Source organism: Anastrepha ludens, chromosome 4, assembly GCF_028408465.1.
Source record: "Anastrepha ludens isolate Willacy chromosome 4, idAnaLude1.1, whole genome shotgun sequence".
Taxonomy (NCBI): domain Eukaryota; kingdom Metazoa; phylum Arthropoda; class Insecta; order Diptera; family Tephritidae; genus Anastrepha; species Anastrepha ludens.
This window is the reverse complement of record NC_071500.1, coordinates 102,749,715-102,776,343: the sequence shown is the minus strand read 5'-3', so window position 1 is coordinate 102,776,343 and position 26,629 is coordinate 102,749,715. Positions and strand designations below refer to the sequence as shown.

Below are 26,629 nucleotides of genomic sequence, written 5' to 3'. Positions count from 1 at the left end.
TTTTATTTATATATTTAATAACAAGTTATAGTATATTTTAATGTTCTAATAACTACAGTGTCTTAAAATAGTTTTCATCTAACATAAACAGTTATCTAACAAGAAACATTATATCTTATACACATAATTTTCTCCTACTAAAAATATTGTCGGAGTTCAAGATGCATTATTTTAGGCAAAAAAATATTCATCAACATTTTAGAGACAATAACCTAACCTTAATTATTAAATTATTATAAATTATTCAATGATTTACAGAGACGATCAATGAGCGTATTTTGCAAAGCAGTACAAAGTTGAATACAAATTTAGTTTTTTCTTGTTAAATTTAGGCACAAATGGTGTTACCAAAAATATGGAGTAGGTGTATTCACAAAACTTGGCAGTGTACGGAATATACCTATGTATGTATGCATTCAATATTATAATTTCAGAACAAAAATAACCAAAACTACTTATAAAAGGAAGCCAAGAGAAAATAATATTTTTTTTATTTTTTTTCTTGCGCAGCAAACATTTCCGATATTATTCAAGGGCATGGAAATGAGTTTTCTAATTGCGAAAGAGTTGTGAGCTGCTAGAAATTGTGACGAGTTTGGCAAACGCTTCATAAAGTCATTCCCACACGGAGTCCCATGTCTCTTTCAGCAGATTAGTTTTTTAGAAGTTTCACTGACTAGTTGCCATGCGAGGTCTTTCATAACTCCAGCCCACAGATTTATGGATAAATCGTTACGAAAAGCCTACCGCAATTCTGCTATGAATCGTAGTGCAGAGTTTTCGTCGTTTCTTTGAGCAGATTTACTTTTCCGAATGTACTGAATAAAAATTAAAATCTAACTTTTAGCCGAAAAATTTATCTCTTCAAAAACCAAAAAAGAAATTAGTTATCTCTTATTTTTTGATAGACTTGAGATAGCTCAGATGTTTACTAACGCACACCCTTAAGACTTCTGAAAACACCAAACAATTTTACTCATTTCTTTGTTTGTATCTTTTGCTAAACTTCAGACGCAAAGGTCGTCTGATCCTTTGAGTATTATGAATTTATCGCCTTGAAAATGTTAAAAAATTAAGTTCGTGTTTTTCAGACATTTTTCATGTCTGATATGGTAGTCTAACACTATTCCAAATAGTCGTGTCTTCATCACCTTGACTGAGGATTATCGCTCGGTAAATTTGTTATCAGTTGGCTCACTCGCATATCGGCATCCACGCCACTGTTGACAGTTATGATTTCGTGGTTGTAAGAGTCTTCGTTTATCTAGGAACCAGCGTTAACACCGATAATAATGCCAGCCTTGGAATTCAACGAAGAACCTCTCTTGCCAACAAGGGCTACTTTGGACTAAGTAGGCAATTGAGTAGTGAGGTCCGCTCTCGACGAACAAAACTACACTCTACAAGGCTCTCATCATGTCCGTTCTAACGTATGCGCAAAAGCGTGGACGATGACAATATCCGATAAGACGTCCCGTGTTTGAGAGAAAGATTCGGAGGAAAATTTTTGTACCTTTGTACGTTAGGGACGCAAAGTACTGCAGGTGATAGACCGATGAGTTGTACGAGCTTTACGACAACATACCTGTAGACAAAGTGTAGCGAATTCGCTGAATCTTTGGCTTCGTTGGCCGAATGGATACAAACGCACCGGCTTTGATAGTATTCGATGCGGTACCAGTTGGCGGTAGCGGAGGAAGATGAAGGCCTCGTATGCGTAGGAAAGATTAGGTGAAGAAGGACTTGGCTTTCCTTGGTGTGCCCAACTGGTGCCGGTTAGCACGAGAAAGAAATGACTGGCGCGCTTTGTTAAACTCGGCCAAAATCGCGTAAGGGGTTGTCGCGGCAATCAAACATTTTTTTATCAGACGTTCAAAAATCTAACTTCTTTTGAGACAGTAATCGTTAAACTCTTTTCTAGATAAGTCACAAATTTATCGCCTTTAGGAATGCTCTTTTAATCGGCTTCGAATTGCGGGTTGAATTATATTTCAATGATATGACATATACAAATACACTGCCTTTTAAGGGGCACTATCACACTCCTGAACTAATAAACTGTTCACCTTAATTTTGAATGAAATGATTCAATGATAGACACTTAACTGCTTAGATAATATTATATTAAAAATAAAGTATTGACATCTAAAAGAAAATTGAAAATATTTGTTTCAGTCTTCACCAAATTCTTCCCCCCAAATTAGACCAACATGCTTGCGTTGTTGTCACAGAATTCATAAATATTATCCACAAACTGCATTTCCGCATTAATATCTCCCTTTCTCGGCTGCTCTTCGTGCTGCACTCCACCACGCATCTCAGCCAGCAGCGGAACTCCACATTCGTTTGCCTTCTCCTCGGCTCTCAAAGTCATTCGTTTGAGGTTATTCACTATGGATATGTCCTGTTTGATTTCATTCTTCAACTCGAGCAATTCATGTTCGGTTTGTATGATCTGTTCGGCATATTGTTCAACATTTCTTTGTATTTGCCCAATGGAGAGTTCCAGTCTTTGATCCGATTTTGAATACAATTCATTGTGCAGCTTATAAAGTTGACATTTATGATTCAAACGCTTCGTTAGCTCAGACTCACGTTTATAGAGCGTATCAATGTCGTTAGTCTTTTGTGCCAGCGTATGACGTAGCGATTGCCGTATGGACGTAGGTTTGCGTCGCCGTATACAATTATTTGCCACATCCTGAGTGTTGGCTGGAGGGCTTGCGTGAAATTCTTCACTTTTCCGTTTCGATGTTTTGCTCGAACGTTTTTTACGGCGCATGGAAACACGCGACTCAGCGAGGCTATAGAGTTTGCGTTTCATCATCGCGGCCTTTGTGTTCGGATCATTAAAGGACGTATCGGTAGCGGTACTTAGAGGCTTGCTGATTTGCGGTAGCGCTGCAGAATTGTCGTATTTTTTATCGGGCAATAAAATGAAGACAATCTCATCGGGGGACTCTTCCTCTTCGATAGGCAGCAATTGTTTTTGCTGTTTATTTGTGACGTCTGGCAGCATTTTCTTATTGCGTTTCGTAAATTTAAATAGTAAGGCAAGATATTTTCGTATTGACTGAAACCAGTTATTGGTTTGCTTTGGCGGTAGGGGCTCAGCGACTTCTGTATGGTGTTTGAGACTTAGACGGATCTGGAAAAAGTATTGTAATTGATTAATTACTAGTAAGGAAGAACTTATGGGAAATTTAAATTGAATCGGTACATACTCAGGAAATAACGAAAATACAATAAATTGAATTGCTTTACTTCATCTAATTAATTCAAAGAGAGCATTCACAATGCGGAATAGTTTATCCGAATAAGTTTACGAAATTTCATTAACCTAACCTAATCTTGCGATTTCTTAGATTTTTCTGTCGAGTTTGTACTTAGTCGTGCCATAAATTCTGTGACAAATTGGCAGAAAAGAAGTTCTGTTATTTTTACGTTTCTCGTGTGCATTGTCTACTCATGAATTATACTCAGTTTCGTGCAAGGCGCATTCATTAAATGTGGTGGCACTAGACCAACAACAATGGTCTGTACGTTTGATTGTCAAAGCAAAGTATTGGGAAACTAGAAAACAAAAAATGAATCCGCCTTGTTTCATTCTAGGCTGACAGCCACATGGACACGGCGAAAGAAAAAAACAAATCAGCTGATTTATCAACACCACCTTTAATAGATTCGCCTTGGCTACAATCCTTTCGCTTGTTAACAATGAAGTGGAGAGCTAAGGAAAGTCGCATTGCAGTGATTCCATTACACAAGTGTGATAAAAGGGCAAGTGACATTTACGAATTGCTGAAAAAACTTAATGTGACGAGAACGATCAATCGTTTTTTCTAAATGACTGAAGTGACAAATAGAGAAGAAGTGGTCGTCCTCGTGTGGTCCGAGCTAGTGCTTTATGGCCTTTTAAGACAGAATTCGCAGAAATTTTCTTAGACAGCAGAAAATCATGTCCAGGGAAATGAATGTTACGACCATATCCATATCAAGACTAATTAGAGATAATCTCCACATGAAAGCATTTCAACTGGTCATCTTTTGACAACGCGCTTGTGGAAAATTAGACCCGACAGCTGCCAGTAGCTTCTTAGGTGGCACGCGGTCAACGGCCATGAAAATATTCTTTCGCAAATGAGAAAATTTTCACTGTTAAAGAGGTTTTTAATGAGCAAAACGACAAAATGAGAAAATTTTCACTGTTGAGGAAGTTTTTAGTGAGCAAAACGACAAAATCTATGCTAAAACTTCTAACGATGCAAAAAATATTGAATTCAGCGTGGCCACCATCCAGTCTCCATCCAGTTTTAGAAAATTATTACAGGGTCTGGCACTCGAAGTGTAACCAACTTCAGACCATTCGCGCAGTTGTTGGCTAAATTACAGTCCAGGGTATTGCTTACAAGCGCGCGGAAGTATTTTGCCGAGAGTAAACGCGAAAAAAGAAAATCAGAAATGGAATTTTAACGTAATAACGCCATCAAAAGACTGCAATGTCACGTGAAATGGTTCAAAAAGTGAAGAAGCGACTTGAGCGAAATCCCCGACGAGGTGCCAATCAAATGGCGAATGAACTGCAAACATCTGACCGTAGTATCCACCGCTTACTGAAAAGTGATCTCAAAGTCAAGCCTTCCAAGATCAAAAAGGCGCATGGACTCACACCAAAGCGCACACAAGTCAAACTTTAGAGAGCGAAGGAGTTGCTTCTCTTGGCCGAAAGCGGTCAATTTCCGAACATTGTGTTTTCCGACGAGGAAATTTTTTAAATTGAGCATTTCGTAAACTCCGAAAACGATAGGGTTTATTTGACCGACAGTTTATACGACCATTTGAGTCATCGATTGGACACCAGGAAGTATGGTTTGGGCCACTGTAACCGTAGATGGGCGCTCTCCAATCGTTTTTAGCGAGCCTGGCGTCAAGATAAATGCGAAATATTATTTGAAAAGTATTCTGGAGGTTGCTTTGAAGCTGTGGGCAGACAAAGATTTCGGAGACAGACCATGGACGTTTCAACAGGACTCGGCATCGTCTCGCAAAGTGAGGGAACCAAGAATGGCTAAAAAAAACGTTCCGAGCTTCTAACTTCCCCACAATGCCTCTCAAATTCACCAGACGCGAATCCGATGGACTTATTCTCTTTGAGCCATTTTGGAGAGCAATGTCCGAACTAAAAGATTCATCAGTCTCGAGGCGCTGAAAAAAGCCATTGTCCGCTAGTGGACCAAAATACCCGCAAGTCACATTCGGGTAGCTTGCGCATTATTTCTGGACCGTCTCAAGCACATACTCAAAGCAAAGGGTGGTCATATCGAGTAGTTAGTAAATTGATTTTTAATTTTGTATTATTTTCAAACATTTTTTACTCTGAATTGAATAAAAGTAATTTTCCAAACTAAATGTTTGGCCTTTTTAATTGGTTACAATTCGAGTGCCGGACCCTGTACTATAGTTTGTTTCGTTAAATAAATATTAGAATATTTTGCTAAGCAAATTTCATTTTTTATTTTTAACCTCACGCCGGGTTAAACGCAAATTGATTAGACTCGAATTTTATATTCTACACTTTAAGTAGTTAGGGAAGTAAAAATCGTAAGATATTTCAAAATTTTACACCTCTTATGCGTACATACAAGTATATTTGAGGATTTGGTAGTTTCTAACGCAATAAACTATTTCTATTTATGTCTAAAACACCTAAATGGAGCAAACGCTTTCAGCCCTTGGCTTAAATCGTATTGTTGTTGTTGTTTGTTTTGTGCATTTTATGTTGTTGATGTTTTATAATTTTCCGTGCGGCTCCATGTTTTTGCTATTCGTGTGCGCCATCATTTTATAATCACGACTTACCGACAGGTACCAGCGAACATGGCGCTACCGAGCGCTACTAATAATATACCCTAGCAATAGCACTGATTTGAATACATTGTTGCTAAGTATGTCTGTATGTATGCACATATCGTATGCATATATATATGTATATATATATTTTAAAAATCGCATTAATGTTAGTGAATGACTATTACCTCATTGTGTACACGACTCCAGGCCTTCCAAACGGGCAAAATCGCCATGTTGCCATCGTAGCTGCGCTCGATACCGCGCCAACTTTCCGCTATAACGTAATCGTTGTAGTCACGCGATGCTGCGTCAACTATTTGCACATTGTTTTTATTGTTTTTGCGCATTGTTAGTGAGCCATGATATTTTTTATTTTCCATATATTTTGTATACATTCATGTGTATGAGCGTGTGTGTGTTGGTTTGTGTAAGCATGTCGTTGGCGGGTGTCAAGCGGCGTCAAGAAACGTGTAGCCCGCCCCCCCCCCATACGAAACGGAAGTCAGTCCATAGTTCGAGGAAAGCACCGGAAGCGTAGTCCATGTGTACAACAGCAAAACAGCAAGCAGGTAGCCGAGCAGTCAAGTCACGCCACAGTTACCGAGATACATATGCAGAAGTGTGTGGGCGGCGAAGATTAGTTGTAGGAAAATGCCAAAAAGAAACAAAATCAATAGAAAATATAATTGTATTGCAAGTATTTATTCATTGTTCATTGTTTTTGTATTTCATTTTCAACTTGGAGCTATCATGAAACGCCAACGAAAGCCGTTCAAGTAAATATTTGCATTTTGTAATCAAGAAACCTATTTTCATTAAAGATTTTGTATAATATAGTAAAGTAAGGACGAAGGAGCGGACTATTAATATGTTGTACTATCGCTATGCTTTTCTAACTTCCCTTCTATTCGCCTTCCCTCTCTTCCTCTCCCCTCTCTTCCCCACCTTTTCCTTTGATACCTACTCTCCTCGCTGTGTTGTGTAATAAATATTATTTCATACGGTGATTTTCTTGTTGTACTGACTTACATTTATTGCGATTGGCACAGTAATCGTGATTGCTTCCAATACGGATTTCATCATCAATCAAAGCTTTGATAATGTCATTGCAGGTGGTGCGACTATTTACGCCTGACACGTAACGTGGTTCCTCGCCAATCCAAATGGGTATCTCCTTGTGGCCCTGTTTCTGCAGTTGAAAAGAGAGTGAGAGATATCAGTACAAAAAAATTAGAAAGTGTTAGGTGTTCTAACAAAAGAAGCGGAATCAACTATAGTGAGCGTGTGGCGGGTGTGGTGGTAATACGGGTCCCCAAAAGTTAAGAAATGTTTACCATGAAAAATTATATATTTTTTCGTATTAAAAATTCTTCACTCTTAAATTCGAGAAGGGTTTACAGTTCGTTCCCTGTGTTCTCTAATCAGTGGTGCCATATCACAGGCACAACGATAAACTTGGCAATCAGCTGTTCTGATCAAACGTATGCATAGATTTTCTTATTATTGCTATTAATGCTATTTCTACTTCAGTATCAGCTATTCATTACCAGGCCTCTAATTGGACTTTTAATAGAGAAATAAAACAATTTTAGAATACCTTTTTTTCTTCAATTTAATTCAGCGCAGTTTTGCTTAAAACCGGCAAAAGAATGTCAAGAGGGGGCGCCGAAAACAAGTCGCAAAAATATGCACTTTTAAAAATATTTAATATTCTTACAAAAAATTTCATACGAATTGCCTTTTTAATGCCACTACTTAGGGCTCTATGTAAGTCGTTAGGCATGGGGAAGAAAGAACTGACGCTCTTTGATGAACCGGACCAAGTTGGGTTAGTCGGTTTTTACTACGATTGAGATAATAAAGGAAGTTGAACAGTTCGTTGACGCATACTCAGCTCTTACTGAGTGAAATGATGTTATTCGGGCCCCCTAATAGAGACCATAGGCGGTCGCCGTAGCCGAATGGGTTGGTGTATTTAATGGTATGGACTTTACAATGGTTAACATTCGCCTGTAATTTTTCCATGAAAAAGGTCCTCATAAAAAACCTCACACTTACACAAGAGACTCACACCACAAATAGGAGGATGGAGCTCAACCAAATACCCAATAAAGGGTGTAAGCGCCAAATATGTATATGTATACAAGTATATACGTTGGGTAAAAAGAAAGGAGTTTGAAAAATTCGTGTTCTCGTTAAAACTTACCTCTGTACCATGAACACCACTCAGCGATATCGTACGACTTCGGCTACTTTGAGCGCTGCAACTACTCGCGGCATAATTTCGTTGCGGACGATTTCTTGTATATTTTCGATATTTATGAATATCTTTAATTTCAGGGTTTAAGTTGTTGTTGTTGTTTTTGTTATTGTTGTTGCTATCGGACTGCTGTATATTTGTTTTAATATCATTATTCTGATTCTTTAGTGGCAGTATAGGACTGTAACGGCTTAACTCTTCCGGCTCCTTTAGCAATGAAGGACACTCAGCCAAATTATCGTAGATGAGTGTTGAGTTCTGCTGGACAGCCATAGGAAGCTGGTGTAATAAGCTGAGTCGAGTTGTATTGTGAAATATTAACTGGAATTAAGAGGTTTCATTATTATCGTTATTATTTATTAAACGTATAATAAATTAAAGACTGCATATAGTAGAATATGCAAGAGCAGAAGCAGCTTTAAATATACATTCTGCCAAAAAAATATCGGGAATTGTTAATTTAAAAAGCGCGCGTTACACATACTATAAGTCTAACTTTTTTTGCTGGAATGTTTGTGCAACTGTCCTCTATAGTGCCGCAGAGTTTGCGCGTGATCTGTCAATTAGCTTGTTCTTGGCATTTAATTATATCAGTCAACCGCAGGTGTGCTTTGCGATTTTCACTATGGATACAAATATCGAACAAAGAATTTGTCTTAAATTTTGTATTTTGAACGGGATTTCGTGTGCCGAATCGCTGAAAATGTTGCAAAAAGCCTATGGTGAGTGTACTTTATTGAAAACTCGGATCTACGAGTGGTATAAGGCTTTTGCAGAGGCCCGAGAAATCGTGGAAGATTTACCCCGATCTGGTCGCCCATCAACATCTTCAACGGATGTAAACGTCGTCAAGTGAATGGTGCTGGAAAACCAGCTCATGACCTTAGCGTATTTCACGAATCAATTCGCAATATTTTACACCATTAAGTGGGCATGAGACGCGTGGTTTCCCGACTCGTTTCATTCAAAAAATTCATCGGAAGAAGGTGGCTGAAGACTTGCTTGAGCAAGTGAATTCGGACCCAACATTTATCCAGCGCATCATAACAGGTGATGAGTCGTGGGTATATGAGTGTGACATGCAATACAGCCAACAGGCGGCTGCATGGCGCTATCCACATGAGCCGAAACTCAAAAAACCACGTCAAAGTCGGTCAAAAGTGAAAGTCATGCTACTCGTTTTCTTTGATTATCGTGGTGTTGTGCACTCGGAACTCGTTCCAAATGATTCTACGATAAATAAAGAATATTATTTGGAAGTCATGCGATGACCGGATTTACCCCCTGTTTGTTTGTTTTTCCCTTTCCCAAAACTTAAATCGCCACTCCGCGGACGTCGCTTTGAGTTGGTAGGGGCCATTAAGGAGAATTCGCTGAAGGAGCTGAAGGAGATCTCTTCAAACGCGTTTAAAAGATGCTTTGATGACTGGACTAATGTTGTGAATATGTGTATTGCCTCGAACGCAGCCTATTTTGAAGGCGACAAAATAAATTTTGATGATTAAATAATTATTTTGCGCTTATTGAACAATTTCCGGTATTTTTTCGACAAAATGCACATATACGAGTATGATTTAATTTTTGTGCAGGATGAATTAAATAAATGCGGTGGCAACGCTGATTGGCAAATGGGTCCAAAGAATGTCGGGGAAGTAACTCACTTCTTAACTCAGTTACGCACGGGCCACGAATACTTCCGGAGATACCGGGCAATGACGCTAAACACAATTTTTTTAGTTGTGACAAATGGCTCACGGAAAGAGATGCTCTGAGGAAGCAAATTGGCGACATTGCGCCGAGCAATATAATCAGTGAAATGCTCGCACCAGAAGACAGCTGGAAAGCGGTAAAGAGATACATTGAGGACGTACCACGGAAAAAGATAGACCTCGCCTCTGTGCAACCAGGAAAAGAGATAGATCTCGACACAGTGCAACAAAGCGAGACCTCACAGACAGAGACACAAGAAGACGCGCATGAAAACATGCAAGCTGGCTACAAATACGGTGGACCCAGCCGTGGGTGAATAGAATTGGTCCTTTATAGATGCCGTTCGGACCCTCCCCAAGTCATGTAGAAAGTAGTCCCGGGAAGGGTGTCTCCCCAGTAGGAGGGAAGGGATTGTTTTAGTGACCATACTACTCAACGCAGTAGACGCCGGAAGACAATTTGAATTCCACTTTATTCACAAAAAAAAAAAAAATCTTCGGGCTTTATAGCAATCAAAATCAGTAATAGGTAGCTTTGACCTAAACCGTTTCAAACATTGAATTGAATTAAATAAGAATAGTTTGAGAATCATCACAGGAATACTAATTATCTTACTAAACTTTGTGTATACTCTTATGGAACTTGCTGGCTTTGTAGGGAGGTACACTGCCGTCATTGTACTACAATTTATTAAGGAAGTTGGGCGAAGGTGGAATATACAATAGTGTCTCGGATGACTCCCGTATATTTATTTTATGATAATAAATTATAATCGATGGAATTCATTTTAATTGTAATAAATAAAATTGAAAAACTTAAACTGAACAGTCCGATTACTCACAGACACATCTACCCTCATTGGCCGCTGAAACGCGACTCCCCTCTGTCGGCGACAATAGGTACATATAATATATATTGCATAGAGTAGGTTTGTCTACGATCTATGTAGAAAATCTAGCAAATATGAGTGTAAAAATATTCAAAGTATTTGAAACATAGATCCCAATATAAGACTTTTTAAATAATTAAAAATTTTGTACTACTTATTTTATTATGGTGGTCGAAGCTCAGGTCTGACGCTGCGAGTCTCACGGACGAAGCTGCAGTAATTAAAATTAACAACAGAGAGAGCTGAACATCGTTAACACTTATGTAACTGCAGATGATCGGGAATGTTTAACTGTAAGCAGTTTAAATTTCACGATTTGCAAGAATCCACGCCTCAAACGTCTATATATTTTCCACAGTGGAGAGACCGCAGAGAGTGTGGCCAACATCAGACCGCTAATCGGGTTTCAGCGATTTTCAAGGAATCAGCTGATTTGCACACATGAGAGGTGATACGATTGCGGTCGCAAACAGATGTCGCAAAAAACTGCGATTGTGTTGGTGATATACAAAAAAAAAGAAGAAAAATGAACAACGCCCGATTGTATTCAACTAACTTCACTTTACGAAACTTCATTTCATTTCATTCGCCTCTCCCTCCGGCGAATCCCCTATGACGTGGCGACCAAAGTTATACTCACAATTTTGCTTTGGATGGTCAAACCTTGTAATCTATCATTCTTGATATGTACTTCCTCATCGCTCAATATAACTTTGGTGACGGACGTGTGAAACCTCGCTGATTTATCACTAGTCAATAATCGTAATCGGTGAGAATTACCGGAGGCTTGTGTTACGTAGGTTTGTGTGTAAGTATTTATTTAATTCGTTATAGCGCATGGGCTGAAAAGTCCCGGGCCTAACACATAGATGTCTCGAATTTTATTGCATTCACTCCTTTTCAGTTAGAACTAACCTTAAAAAGACAGCTGTTATAATTGCATAATATTCTATTCATTTGTTCGTGAGTTATTATGCTAAAAGTGACGCCAATTTTGTGATTTTCAAAACAAGGGATCAAAAAGGGTTTGGTTTTTTAATTTTACACTGCTTCTTTATGGGAAAATATACCGTTCAAGCAAAGTAATGGCTTGAAAATTGATAAGGCTACTCCGCTCCATCAGAAACAACAATGAAAAGATGGTTTGCTGACTTCAAACATGGTCGTAGAGACACCGATGATGCACAACGCAGTGGACATCCAAATGAGGCGGTAATACCAGAACACATAAAAAAAAATCTACAAAATCGGTTTGAGTGATCGAAAAGTGAAGTTGCGTGAGTCAAGGAAACAAATTTTGTTTCATCAAGTCAACGCACCGTGTGGTAAGTCAATCAAAACAATGACAAAAGTATATGAATTGAACTGCGAACTATTCCCACATATTTGTCAGATTTGGCTCCCAGCGACTACTGGCTGTTCACGGACCTAAAAAAACCCTCGCCGGTAAGAAATGAAGAGGTCATCGCTGAAATTTAAGTATATTTTGAGGCAAAAGATAAATCGTTTTTATCAAAGGGGTTTTGAAATGTTAGAGCGGCGTTGTTCTTGATGGAAATTACGTTGATGAATAAAGCTAATTTTGAACAAAAAAAAAGTGTTTTCTTTGTTAGAACCGGGACTTTTCAACCCATGTCTTATAAATTATAAAACTATTAATAGATATTTTTATGAATTTACACCAGCTAATCCTTTATACGTCTTAACCTGAACCCGAAATTTCGAAGTAGAAATAATTATTACATGTTTTTAACTATCTATGATCTCGAAAGGAAAACACTAAAAAGGCCAAAATAAATGGTATCGAAGAAACAACAACAATACTCGTATTATATACCTACATATGTATGTATGTATTTGTAAAGGTCATTATTGCATAGCGCCTTCTCGCCGTTCCTACATTTTAGAACATTTAATAAGCTTGTCATAGAATTGTCATGAAAACTTTTCTCAGAAAGTAAAGGCAACTAAACAACCAGAAACCACAACAAAGCAATACAAAATAAAAAATCGTTGATTTGTTGTCACTCATCGTTTTTGTTATACGAATTGCATTTAATGTGTATTTGAGTAAATACCGTTATTCAGCAATAATATCATGTACTTATATATGCTGGTGGTTGTGGCGGTGGCAGTCGTCATCATCGTCGTCGACGCCGTCGTATGGGGAGCCTAACGATCAATTTAGATTTGTTGCAAGCGATAAAATAAATTATCCCTGCACACTAATGCCGCGCCGTATTGGTGGTGGCACCTGAGCACACAAATTTACATACTCGTACATACATACATCCGTACAAACAAGTGAAAAAATTTAGCCTGAATCGTGTTTTTGGTTTAAGGTAGCCAGGTGAATGGCAGTCCTTTTGGGGTGTTAGCTAATGCTTAAAGGTGGCTATAGAGGGTATGGTGCTCAGAGGAGATACATAGTGAATATTTGTGCTCGAAAGTGGCGTATTGTATTCGGTAGTTCCAAAGAAATTCTAACCAGACCTCACTCGTGCTGACGTGCAAATATGCAATGCACGGAATTTCCGTGACTTGTACGTACCGGAGCTCGTAAAACATATTTTCATACGGTGCCTATTATGCATTTACTAACTACACAGTCGCTCACACATACATAGATATATATCTACTTGCAAGTGTGAGTTTATATGTATAAGTAATGCAATATATGAAGTCAAAGTGGTTTATTATGAAAATGTTCGGTTAGGTTGCAAAACCAAAAAAAAAAAAATTAAAAATCAAAATTACAACGTAAAACCAACTTCGCACGAAAATTAGAAATTGTAGACCAATTTATTGCGCAATTTGTAATTTTGTGGTGAAATCCATGTGTAGAAAGTTTAAATTTTATAAAATGTGAGTGTGTTAGTCGGGATGATGGAGCAAAATGTGATTGGGCTTGGTAGTTCGAAGATTTTTGAAATTTGAAAATTCGAACCTAGAAGCACTGAGAGATTTGGTGATTCCAAAAACTCTCTATGGGGCAACCGCTGATCCACAGTTGGCCAATTTATCGGCAATTTCATTTTCTTGATCCCCGCAGTGTGCTGGAGCCCGTATAAGTACAAGCCTGCTCTGTTTTGCGACATAATTAAGCTTCTTTTTACATTCTTGAACAATCTTTGAGATTTGCTTTGCGTTCTTCAGGGTCTGTAGTCAGTGTCGCCTGACTGTCACTAAAGACTCCAATCTGTTTTTCACTTCATCTCCTCTCAATTATCTATTCTGCTACTTTCAGAATGGCACAAATTTCCGTTTGGAAAACAGTTGCCATTCCTCCCATAGCGTAATGATACTTATTATTATCGCTTAAGTACCATCCAGCTTCAGACTCTATTTCATTCTTGGACCCATCGGTAAAGAAAATATCCGTCAAACCTCTTTGACTGCACTCTGGATTAATCCATTGCTCATCCCATTGTCATCAAATTTCCTTCCAAGGGTATAAGATCGTCTTTAGGTACCTCAAACAGTGGATACTGCTCAGATAGCAGAACTTTTGGTTGGCGAAATACATCAGAGATTATTGAGAAGGTTTGGAGGTTTGAATTAATAGGCATCACTAGCTATCATAAAAATTTTCATAAATGCACGAAGCAATATATAGGATGTCTCGAAACAAACAAGAAAAACATCCAAGAAGTGGTCATTGGCCATGTTGATGAAATTTTCAAAAATTGGCTTAATTTCATCCATTCTGTTTACGCGCCACACAAATTTATTTTCAGTCCATTTAATATACCATAGCGCAGGATCGTTTTAACATACTATATATATGTACCATACGGGCGAAAAGTCCTGGGCCTAACAAAGAAAACTGGTTTTTTTTTTCAAAATTAACTTTATTCATTAACGTAATTTCCATCAAGAACAACGCCGCTCTAACATTTCAATACCCCTTTGGTAGAACGATTTATCTATTGTCTTAAAATAAGCCTCAATTTCAGCGATAACCACTTTATTTGTTAGCGGGGAGCATTTTTTTTAGGTTCGCGAACAGCCGGTAGTCATTGGGTGCCAAATCTGGCGAATACCGCGAATGTGGGAATAGTTCGAAGTTCAATTCATGTACAATGGCTTTGCCAATGTTTTGACTGACTTGTTACACTGTGTGCTCTCTTGATGAAACAAATTTTTATTTTTTGCCATATGCGGACGTTTTTTTGCAACTACAAAAAAATATGTTAAAAAAAAAAATGTTTTTGTATACTATTTGATATCAATAAAATACTATACAATCAAAACGATCGCATTTTAGTTTCTTAAAAAAAAATTCCTAAAAAATATCTATAAAAATGAGTATTTGACCAGACTACTACCTTAAATCTCCTCAAAGGTTTCCATAACTTTAACATTATTTTTAAAAACCACTCACATTGGGAGGGTTTTGGGTAATTATTTGGCGTAAAAAGCTATCGAAGTGGCATATTCTTCTTAGCAAGAGGCAGCATCACTTCTTGAAGTCATCATTATCATTTGGGCATTAATGTCCGCGGTGGACCAGTGCCTCATCTACAATACGTCTTCAATCTTCTCGACAGCCCGTTTTCGCTCTATGTTGTGAGATTCTCATCTTACGTACGAGTAAGGCGTCTTCTACGTCTTGCAACCATCGTCGCCTTGGCCGGCCTCGCCTTCTTGCTCCTTCAGGCTTTGCTTTAAAAACTGTTTTGATCACTCTTTCGCTGCTCATTATCAGGGCTTTTGCAATCTTTAGGACTTACGTTACATTTCGTCCCGCGCTTAAAACATGTGCTCGTGGTTATACCGTCTTCTAACCATATAGGACAGAATATATTTTTGAATTTTTCTTTCAAAATGTCATTAACTGTAAGGTCCCAAGTTTTCCAGCCGTAGGTGAGAACCGGTCTTTTTATAGTTTTGTACACCTGGAGCTTTTGTTCCTTTGATATCAATGAAGACTTCATAAGTTTGATTTGGCCAAAGTATGCTCTGTTAGCTGCCTGAATACGGTCTTGTATCGATAAGGACGGATCCTTATTTATGCTGAGTACCACGTCTAAGTGTCTAAATTCTTGCATGAGCTGAAAAATATAGCTTCTTTAAGTATGTCCTTCTAAATAAATTTGTCCATTTCATTGGTTATGAGGTGAATAGGTCCCCTACTCTAAACCAAGAGAAGCATCCCCAAATCATTATGTTGTCACCACCGGGCTAGACTGTTTTTGTTTTGTGAACCGCGTTGAAATGTCTTGCCTTTCAGGACGTCTGACATTTCGTCCAGGCCATATGTGTATGCCCAGATATAAATGTAGAAAGTTTGCATTTCGAGTGATTTACCACGAATTTATGTTCACTGTCGATTTGACACTCATTCATGTAAATTATGGTCACATAAGTACATTTCAGCTGATTTAATATGCAAATCTGTTGAGTGTGTCAGTGTGTCGGTAGTCGGAGGGCTCAATATGGGTCTAAGACTCCAACATATACATAAACGAACAAACGGTACTTACAGGTGTGTGTCATTTTCGGGCCATTTTCTATTTATAAGCATTTTCGATGAAAGTGACTGAATAATTGGTACTACAGGCGGAGGAGTGGCGATTTTGATTGAGTATGTGTGTGTTCCACAGAAAAAATAGGACGACAAGCAAACTCAATATTTAATCAGAAATGGTTGTAGTACCAATTTAGCACTCCGCAAGTAGCACTAAACCGCCGTTTTGATACCATTATGAGATTTCCGACAGGCAGATATCTACGAGCAACCAGAGCTGTTGATGTAATGGATAAGATTGATGGGATTTAGGTTGCCGCACTGCATCAGACTGTCGAAAAAAAGAGCATTCAGTGACCTTAATCGCCTAGCTGCACAACCCGGATACTTACAGAGAAAGTGCTCAACAATCCGCTTCTCTGAAAGGTCTCCACAGCTTCTGCAATGGGGGTTAAATGGTAATCCTAGCTTTGTTGCGTGCGTGCCATTCGTCCAATGACCGGTAAACACAGCTGCGAGTTTGGAAATTGAATGGCGTGGAGTCTCCAGGACTTTCTGAGTTCTCTGTCTATTGTTTTGGGGTCACAGGGTTAAGAAATGCAGCTCCATCTTTTCTGCGCTTTTCAGAGAAATAAGGAGTGCAGTTCCCCTTTAACTACTGTCAGGGGGATGCCGATGACCGGGTAGGAGGTCCCTGAGGCCAATTCAGTGCCTTCCTGGCAAGCTCATCAATCAGCAATTTCATTTCCCTCTATGTACCTATGTGCTGGAACCCAGATCACAGAAAGGTTACCTGTATGCACAAGAGATTTGTTCTCCTCCTTACAGGAGTTGCTCAGTTTAAATCTGCACCATGGCGTCGTCAGAGCCTTGATCGCAGCTTGACTATCCACACAAATTTTTAAATCTGCAGGGTCGCAAAGACTTCTGCCTGAAAAACACTAGCAGTATTCGGGAGCTGATTTAGAAAAAAACTCCTGCTCCGACTCCCGATTCCATCTTGGAGCCGTAAGTGAAGACAGAGATTTTTCCCTCTACTTGGAAAAATTGTCTTGGCCACCAAATACTCAAACTCCAGTTTGCGGATAGAGAGTTATGTACGAAGTTCAAAGAAATGCGGTGTTGACTGCCTGAAAATCCTGCCATGTCCCTTGAGAGGTTGCCACCAGAGGCTCATCTCCATCAACCTAATGTGTAAGTCGATGGGAAGTAAGTGCATGCTCCGATGATGCCAAGATAAGCAGTCCTTTGCATCCTCTCAAGATAAGATTTATTAAATTAACTTTAATTCAAATTTAGTTGTTTTATTTAAAGCGTTCGGTTTTTGCTATAATTTGTACTGCTTTTAGTTCACTTGCTCAGACGTAAAATCGGTTAATTGAAATTTCCATCTTCAACAATTCGACATTACTGTTGCCAGAGTTAAGCCACCCAGTTAAGAATTTACTTGTGGTGTAACCTCTATTTTGCAAGTTATTGTATTTGTGCAAAAATGGCTTAAGAGCCCCCCCCCCCCCCCCCCTAAAATCAATAATCTGTGTATAAAAAATGAAATATAATAATAGGACTATGAATAAGTTCGTTACGGTTTTACAACAGATGGCGTAACTTGATTATTATTCCATCGATCCACATTTCCAAACATTCATTGGAGAGCTACTGTCGTAAGGCACAAACGTCAGTATAAGTTTTTTATTTGAAGCGTAAACAACAATATTTTTACCACACTTGAAAATGTCGAATTTCGTGCCAAATAATGTGTTTTTGCGGGGATTCTTCTTCATTATTTTAATATGAAGAAAAAAGCAGCCGAAAGTCATCGTATCTTGGTGGAAGTTTATGGTGAGCATGCTCTATCTGAGCGAACGTGCCAGAAGTGGTTTGCACGCTTTAAAAGTGGTGATTTTGGCTTGGAAGACGAAGAACGCGAGGGTGCGCCGCCAAAGTTCATGGATACCGAATTGGAGGAATTGCTCGATCAAGATCCGGCTCAAACGCAAGAAGAGGTTGCAAAAACTTTGGGAGTTGATCAATCAACCATTTCTAAACGTTTAAAAGCCATGGGAATGATCCGAAAGGTAGGCCATTGGGTGCCGTATGAATTGAAGCCAAGAGACGTTGAACGCCGTTTTATGGCATGCGAACAACTGCTTCAACGGCACAAAAGAAAGGGTTTTTGCATCGAATTGTGACTGGCGATGAAAAGTGGGTCCATTACGACAATCCAAAACGTCGGGCAACGTATGGATACCCTGGCCATGCTTCAACATCGACGTCGGCGCAGAATATTCATGGCCTGAAGGTTATGCTGTGTATCTGGTGGGACCAGCTGGGTGTTGTGTATTATGAGCTACTGAAACCGAATGAAACGATTACGGGGGATGTCTACCGACGACAATTGATGCGTTTGAGCCGAGCACTGCGAGAAAAACGGCCGCAATACGCCGATAGACACGACAAAGTTATTTTGCAACATGACAATGCTCGGCCACATGTTGCACAAGTGGTCAAAACATACTTAGAAACGCTCAAATGGGATGTCCTACCCCACCCGCCGTATAGTCCAGACCTTGCGCCATCCGATTACTATCTCTTCCGATCGATGCAACATGGCCTGGCTGACCAGCACTTCCGTAATTACGATGAAGTCAAAAAATGGATCGATTCGTGGATTGCGGCAAAACCGACCGAATTTTTCACAAAGGGAATCCGTGAATTGCCAGAAAGATGGGAAAAAGTAGTAGTAAGCGATGGACAATATTTTGAATATTAAATTTGTAACCATTTTACGTCAATAAAGTTTCAAATTTCGAAAAAAAACCGCACGAACTTATTCATAGTCCTATTATAATAATTAGAATTCCTTCATATCGTCAATGCGTGCGTGCGCCTCATTTATTGCGTGTTGGCTCATCGTAAAAACTAATGCTGATTCATTGCAGTAACGCATACACACAAAAAGTGTTTAAGTATTTGAAAAAGTATAGGAAAAATATTAAAAAGTTCAACGTTACAATAAAAATACTTAAAGGCTTAAAGCTGGTGCAAAGCGCGTAAAAGAAAACTTTTTTTCATGTTTGTAACGCCCCTAATTAGGCATACCAAACGCATTGTAGGGGTCTTCACGATTATTGTGTTAGTATACGTTAAAGAACCCTCACTCGACTTTAGATAATTTTTGACTGCACGAAAAGTAATTGCATTTCTGCGGTGTAAAATCTCTATCAGAATACGGAAGGAGCTCTCCGAATAGCTTCACACTAAATGAGATTTCCGGCGCAGTGATTCTCTGTCGTGACGATCTGATTGTTGTTGTAGCAGCTTACAAATCCTTGCTTAGGACGATGCAACTATCATTTGTCGTCGCCAATATCATCTAAAAGTAAGCTTAGGAAATGGGCTGCTTCGAAGAGGTTGGACAAACGGGCGATGGTTGCTAGATTAGTAGGTTTAAGCAGGCATGTGATTCTGGTACACTTCGGTTAGGTCTTTGGCCGAACTCCTCCTCCTGCTTATGGTGTACGTTTTGTTGTTGTTCCGCAAATGGAGGGACCTACAGTTTTAAGCCGATTCTGAATGCCAAATGGTTTTTATGAAGAAATACACTGGGAGGCTTGCCATTGTCTGGCGAAGGGCGGCAGCTATTAGAAAAAACCTTTTCTTCCTTTTGTTGTTTCATACATGGAGATTCGAACCTATCTACCTCCCGAATGGTAGTCACGCACCAAACCATTCGACTACGGCGGCCGCCAATGGCATTGTGACTACATGGAGTTTTGAATTGCTTCAATGTTGACTCGCCAAACTCTGAAGAACTCTGAAGAACTCTGTGAAGTTCTGAAGAACTCTGTGAAGTTCTGAAGAACTCTGTGAAGTTCTGAAGAACTCTGTGAAGTTCTGAAGAACTCTGTGAAGTTCTCTGATACCGCCTCTCAATAGTCGTAGCAGATATGCCATGGCGCACAGCCATGAAAGTAGATAATTTTCTTTCATTATTGATTCACCTATTATTAGCAGCTAAAATATTCATTACAGTGGCTCTCCGATCGTTTTCCATACCTGAAGTCCAAGAAGATTGCCATCCGCTCAGATCGCCGGACAAGATGTGCAGTGAAGAAGTTGTTGTCGTTCGAAACTTTTCTATTGCACTCAGCGTCTGGTATTCATTGACGTAGGGCTCAACGTGTGCGTTACCAACAAATGACTGTCGATGAGTAATTAGTAGCTTTAAGGCACTTAGATTTAGACGTTACCACTAGTGATCCTTTTACTAAAATACTCAATCTAACTCTCCTGTTTATTGCTGGAAACTGTAAAGTGTGAACGCCACTTATGCGCAGAGCTGGTTACTGCAAGCGTTTAACCTTCATATATCGAACAGATCGAACACTTTTATATATCCAGGATCAATTCTGGATAAGAGATAAACCTTAATGGAAAATCTGATACCCAAGCGAACTAACCCACTTTAGTTCGGGAACCTTATCTTTACTGTGATGATACCGTCTGCTTTACCCTCGTTTCTTCTACTTTCTTTAGTTTGAGTCAAGATAAAAGCGGTTACTGGCACTAACCAGTGAGTGAGGGTAAAGGGCAAAACCAAAGCTTTCATATTGAAAAAACCCGCCTCCTAAGTGTTCGATGATTTAATTGGTGGTGTTGGGTCTTCTCTGCTTTATAAGGCGAAGGAATCAGTCTCACATAGGTAGTTTTTCTGTTTGGTTTTAGCCAGTAAAATAAAGAAGAAGTGAATGTTTGCTTTTTTGAGCTCGGCTGAAGCCGCTCTCAGGCTCTTTTTTTCCTCTCTTAATCTTTTTGATTGACGTTATTATTTAAATAAAACATTTTTTCTTTTCTTTTAATTGAAAACCTTTAAAAAATTTACAATAAGATGTTTTATCAAATCTGTCGACTTTTTTTCTAAGTTTTACATAATATATTTTTCTTATAAATGGTTAAAATTTAAGTTTTATGGTAGAAGCCCGGTGTGAGGGGTTCAAAAAATCGAATTTGGTTTTTTTTTCACATTTTTCGGAAGAAAAACATATTAAAAATATACTATAAACATTTCAGACAGAAATTTTAATTATTTTTAAAGTTATAGCTAAAATAAGAAAGCGCGCCGTAGTGTGTATGAACGCGTGTGACATGCCAGCAGCAGCTATTGTCGAAACTTTAAACGCGTTTTTCTCAAAACCATGTTTTCGAAATTTCGGGGAATCACTGACTCAAAACTATTCAACCGATTTGGCTAAAAATTTAACCCGTTATTCTAGATACACATATCTAGATCCCAGATCTTTAAAACATTTAATTTTTTAATAATAAACTATTTAATTTAAACAATTTATGAAGAAAAAAAATTAGATTTTGAGAACTTTTTTCACAAGTCCGCTATTTTGTTTTTGTTTTTTATTTTTATGTATATTTTAGGTTTGGGACCTAAAATAAAGTCTACAGAATAATAATCTCTTTGAATTTTTTATTTCAGATGATTTTGGAAGGCTGTGTGTTCTCCGAACCAATTCATCTTTTTTTTAAGGACTCCACTTTGAGGTCAAAAATTTTAAACAAATTAATATAAAATTAACTTTAACTAATTTTTTTTATATACTTCAAAACACCAATAAAAACATGTAAAAACCTTAATACGATCCCATTTTATTTTCTTTTTAAAAAATATTCATGAAAAAACGTCGAAATTTCGGTCGTTACACCGGACTACTACCTTATGCCGCCCACAAGTTACCGTTGTGAATATACTCAGTTTTCTAAGAGTTCATTCACAATATCTAAGCAATTGAAATTGAGCAAAGCCCTTCTGGACTTGTATGACTTGATCAAGGATCACAAACCTTTATCGGATTAAGGCCGACTGTAAGCTCTTCTGGAGCCTATTTAAAATGTCAAGTTGGTTTTTCCTGCTTGCAGCACTAAATGCACTCCGCGATGAAACAATGGTACGGTTAGATATATATCATTGGTGTTTTTTTATATATAATATACTTTTACTATAATGATAACAGAAACCATACAAACAATTATAAAATTTTATAAAAATAGTAGAAAAAATTTTACATATTTTTCATTTCAATTCCAGTCTAATTTTTTCCTTGTCGGTGTTGTGCAATTTCTCCACATAACAAATTCAAGAATTTAGTTTATCATGAGGGGGAAAAATATAAAAAAGCCAATAATTATTAAAAAAATTAATAATAAATTAATGAAATGGAGTTGTTTTTGCTGCTCCGCTTATGTCTGCTGAAGGGGCTCTAGCTATTTAAAATGTATTTATTTTTTATAACCTTTTTGTATCAAGTCTGTAGTAGGGATGGAAATCGGGGCGTACTAGAGGTATGCCACTTACAAAAAAAGTTGGAAACGGCAGCCGTTTTGGGGAATGAAAAGGCTCCCTTTAATAATTTGTTTACAAATTAAGAAGCACATCACTAATTGTAGACGAAGCTCGGCCTAAATCTTTATTAGGGTGCACTGCTCATTGACCTATTCAAATGGAATGTGTATGAAAATGAAATAAAATTACCAAAAATCGCTTTGTGGATGATATTTTTTTGGCTTTATTATAAATAACAAAAGGTCGCATTGTTTATGGCAGCCTCGTTTTTCTTATGACAGCCTCAGCAGACTAGGATTGGCATATCCACTGATTCCTCGATACCAGTATTTGCAAGAGTAAGTACCTATAAATGCTCGATACTTTTTCCCAAAAGAAATATTTTCTTTAGTCGATGAATCTTTGTGTCAAATACTTAGTGTCCATGCTTTTTAGTGTTGCATTATTTTTTCTACCAGAAGGTATATTATATTTCATGTCAAAATAGGCTATGTAAATTTTACTGTTCCGGCGAGAATTGTGAGGCATCTAATTAGAAAATTTGTAGGGTGGGAGGAGTAGAAATATATGTACATATGTATACATTTTTTTATCACTCTATACAACTTTGTATCTTCTGTTACCTGGGAAATGTCATAGGGATACCCTTACAAACATGTAAGCTACTCATCCTTGAAGAAATTGTAAAGAAAGCAAACGAAAGTTGGTGTAATGAAGCCACCAGCAAAATCGCCCGTCAACTGTGGCCGACTCTAAATGCTAAACACATAGAATCTCTGCTAAGCCAAAATAAATACAGTCTTAGCACATTGATCTCAGTTATAAGGGGACATTGTCTAATAGGTAGGGTGTGCAAACAGATGACTTCTATAGAAGTTGTCTAGATGAGGACGAGGAAGATACCATCTCGCACCTACTGTGCCACTGTCCTGCTCTATCCAGACGCAGGTTTACTATTCTGGGTAAAAAATTTTTTAATGTGTTGGAAGATCTCAGTTCTACTTAATTCAGAGATATTTTAAAACTTTTGAAAAGCACACACTGGTTTTAGACCGGATAGGAACAAGCTCCCCACGAGGGAACACAATGGGCCATAAGCCTGAGTGTGTCTCACAGGACAACTGCTTCAACCTAATCTAACCTACCTGGGAAACGGTTTTCTAAAAGGAGCCGTCAGTGAAGGAAAAACTTAAGGAATTTGGAAGCGAATAATATTATTTTGCGTGAGATAAATATTATTACAAAAGGGGTAGAAGGTACAACATTTTTATTTTTATTTGTAGCGCTCTGGCTGTTAAAATAATAATGCATTTTAAAAGAAAAATATTTGCAAAATTTAAACTGATTATTTTTTTCGATGTTCCTGTGCGCCACTTTTCGAAATATTTATGCAATACTCAATACTTTTTTGATCAAAGTTTCAAGGTAAAAATTTTCCGTACCATTGAATGATCACTAAGTGCTTACTCTCAATCCAATTGAGACCGTACGACCTTATTAGTGGCGGCTGGTTCTAACTCAAGATTGACTTGAGCGAAGCGAGTATTGGAATTGGAGATTTAGCTTGTTGCTCGATTACCCGTATAACACCGATATGTAACAGGGTCAAACGTAGCATCATCATAATTAATTTACATCTAAAAAAGGCTGCTAACACGATTATTCAACTTAGTGCCCAAAATATCAATTTTTGATAGGCTGTGTGACATAACGCGCAGCATTGCTGAAACCAAAGATCGTCCAATCGCATATCCTAAATTTCGGTCCAAAAATGTGAGAAATTTTCCAGAAAAAAAAACCAAAATTTAAATAAGCCAGTGTTGTTAGCACCTCTGCATTCGAGCCAAACTGTCAATCTCAGCGAGTACATTGCCTTCTTGAAAAATAGGCGCACATTTTTCAATACCCCTAATGAGCTTATTTCGGTGTGGTATGCGTAATATGCGTAAGATAGTCGTCGAGTTCAAAGTGCCTTAAGGGGGTATTCTAGTGTAGAATTTTGAAAAAAATCGATTTTATTTTTTGCATATTTTCAGAAGTTTAGACATTTAAGAATATGTCAGTAAGAGGATTTTTTAAAATTCCTTTTATCTCAAGAGTTATCGGCTTCTTGGTGACATGGCATCGGTTCCGATCCGTCTGGTCCGAAAACGCGTTTTTCTCAAAGCTACATTTTTCAAAACGTTTGACATGATATCTCAAGTTCTACTGAGCCGATTTTCTTGAAATTTGTTGCGAGTCTTCTCAATACATGAACACTCTATCGTACAAACTATTACTTTAGTTGAATAAAAAAGTTTACTAATATATTTTAATAAAAATTCAGAAATATACAAAAAATATGAAAAAAATTTACTATCGGATAGTCGTAATTTAGCAAAAAAAAAATTCCACTTTTTTTTAGTTAGTGCGATAGTGGCATTCATCTAAATTAATAATCTTTTTTATTTTTTCGTTTCAGATTATTAGAAAGTTTGCAATCATGTTAAGTCTAGCGCGCCATTTTTTTGTACCCCCCACTTTAACAGTTTATAAAATTTCCAGTTTTGAATTTTTTGACTTTTTTTTATGTATTGTTAAAAGATTAATAAATGTCTGGTAAAAAATAGATAGTAAAAATATTTTCCATTTTTTATTTCTAGCACCTGTAAAAACACCTCAAATTCATGCCGCTACACAAGAATACCCGCTTAAGTCCAAAATTTGTTTTCGATAAAAGCACAGTTTCATCAAAATCACTTTGGAAGTAAGTTTCTCAAGGATTAAGCAACTGTTCAAGGATAAAGAGACTGATTTCGTTTAGCGCAGTTATGCTTCTGTCTGATAGTCAGTATTTTGAGCGGGAAAGCATAAAACTAACTTGTGCTTTCAAAATATGCCTGTACTTGGGTCACCCTGTATGCATGACTGATTGACAATAAATCAATTAATGCGGTTTTGTGTATGTTTGGCTATTCTCTATGGCCTTTGAATCGTTTGCTGCGTGATCGGCACACTAAGCTTTGGCACCCAAAGAACCACAGATTATCGATTAAGTCAACTGTGAATTCTCCCAGTGCCAAGAATCAGCGTGCGATATTCGATATAACATTTTTTTAATAGAAAATATATGTGAATATGTTTAAGTAAATTTGATGTTTATCCTTTTTGGTAGTGCAATAAATAATTTTTATTACTATTTTTCTTTTTTAAGAATAAATCTTACAAAATTATTGTCAAAAAAGTAATTAAAATTTCGAAATAATTTTGCATTGCTCGCCAAAATCGTTTGGTTGTGTTCCAAATTATTTTTATGTGGTGGTTAGACGATCGTTTTTATTTACTAATTTCTTTCATCTCTCATAACTCCATTTTTTTCAAATGCAAATTATGAGTTTTACAAACTTTTTCGCTAAATTTGTGACCGTAAAATACAACATTTTCAACTCCATGCTATGAAACTTACCCGAAAATTAATTGTTAAAAAAAATGTTAATTCTTTTCACGTTGCGTTTTTTTATTGTGTAAAAATGAAAAACTTAAAAATTCTCCGTCTTTCATGCACAACTGTTAAAAACGATTATTTGTGTTTTTGTTGAATGTCCACTTTTTCACAAAACCATTCACCAGTCATATGACAAAAATAAATTTAATAAAAAATCCACAGCAAAAGGAAAAATAAAATAAAACTGTTGATCCTGTTTGGTGTGTTGGTGGCGCAGGACTACATGTTAGCCCTGCGAGTGTAAGTGTTTAACTAACTGAATGAAGTCGAAATTCGTGACCGGGCTAGGCTAGGCTAGGCCGGCTGACTGACAGACTATTGCTGCTGCTACTGCACGCGCACAAGGGAGGGATTTCCTTTGCTATACCTGGTGCTGATGTTGTTTTTGTGCTTATGCTTGCTCTTAGCTAGACGCTCGCTGTGAGCCAATTGGACAAGTACGGAATGCGCCGGTAACGAAACGAATTTTATTGTCAAACGTATAGGTGTGCATGTAATTGTAATGTTAGATAAAAGGAATTGAAACGAAAATTGCGCTGCCAACCGGAAGCTAAGCGACGTTAGCAAGAAGGCCAAAAGGAAAATAGGTAAAATGAAATGAAATTCAGCTA

The 26,629-nt window shown here is 37.8% G+C and overlaps 1 protein-coding gene across 1 annotated transcript; it reads right to left on the bottom strand.

Annotated features, from left to right (window-relative positions):
• Positions 1-538: 538 nt before the first annotated feature.
• Positions 539-26,300, bottom strand: LOC128860402 (uncharacterized). The gene is made up of 5 exons (XM_054097926.1): positions 25,980-26,300; positions 8,057-8,431; positions 6,880-7,039; positions 6,036-6,163; positions 539-3,148 (listed from the first exon to the last, which is right to left on the bottom strand). Exons 2-5 carry the CDS (start codon positions 8,381-8,383, stop codon positions 2,201-2,203), a joined length of 1,563 nt encoding a protein of 520 aa, XP_053953901.1. The 5' UTR covers positions 8,384-8,431; positions 25,980-26,300; the 3' UTR covers positions 539-2,200.
• Positions 26,301-26,629: the final 329 nt, after the last annotated feature.

Coding starts and splice junctions, on each gene's coding strand:
- LOC128860402 (XM_054097926.1), bottom strand. CDS start 8,383: ATGGCTGTCCAGCAGAACTCAACACTCATCTACGATAATTTGGCTGAG. Junction 6,164..6,879: donor CTGTGCCAATCGCAATAAAT/GTAAGTCAGTAC, acceptor ATGTGCAAATAG/TTGACGCAGCATCGCGTGAC. Junction 3,149..6,035: donor GGAGTCGTGTACACAATGAG/GTAATAGTCATT, acceptor TACTTTTTCCAG/ATCCGTCTAAGTCTCAAACA.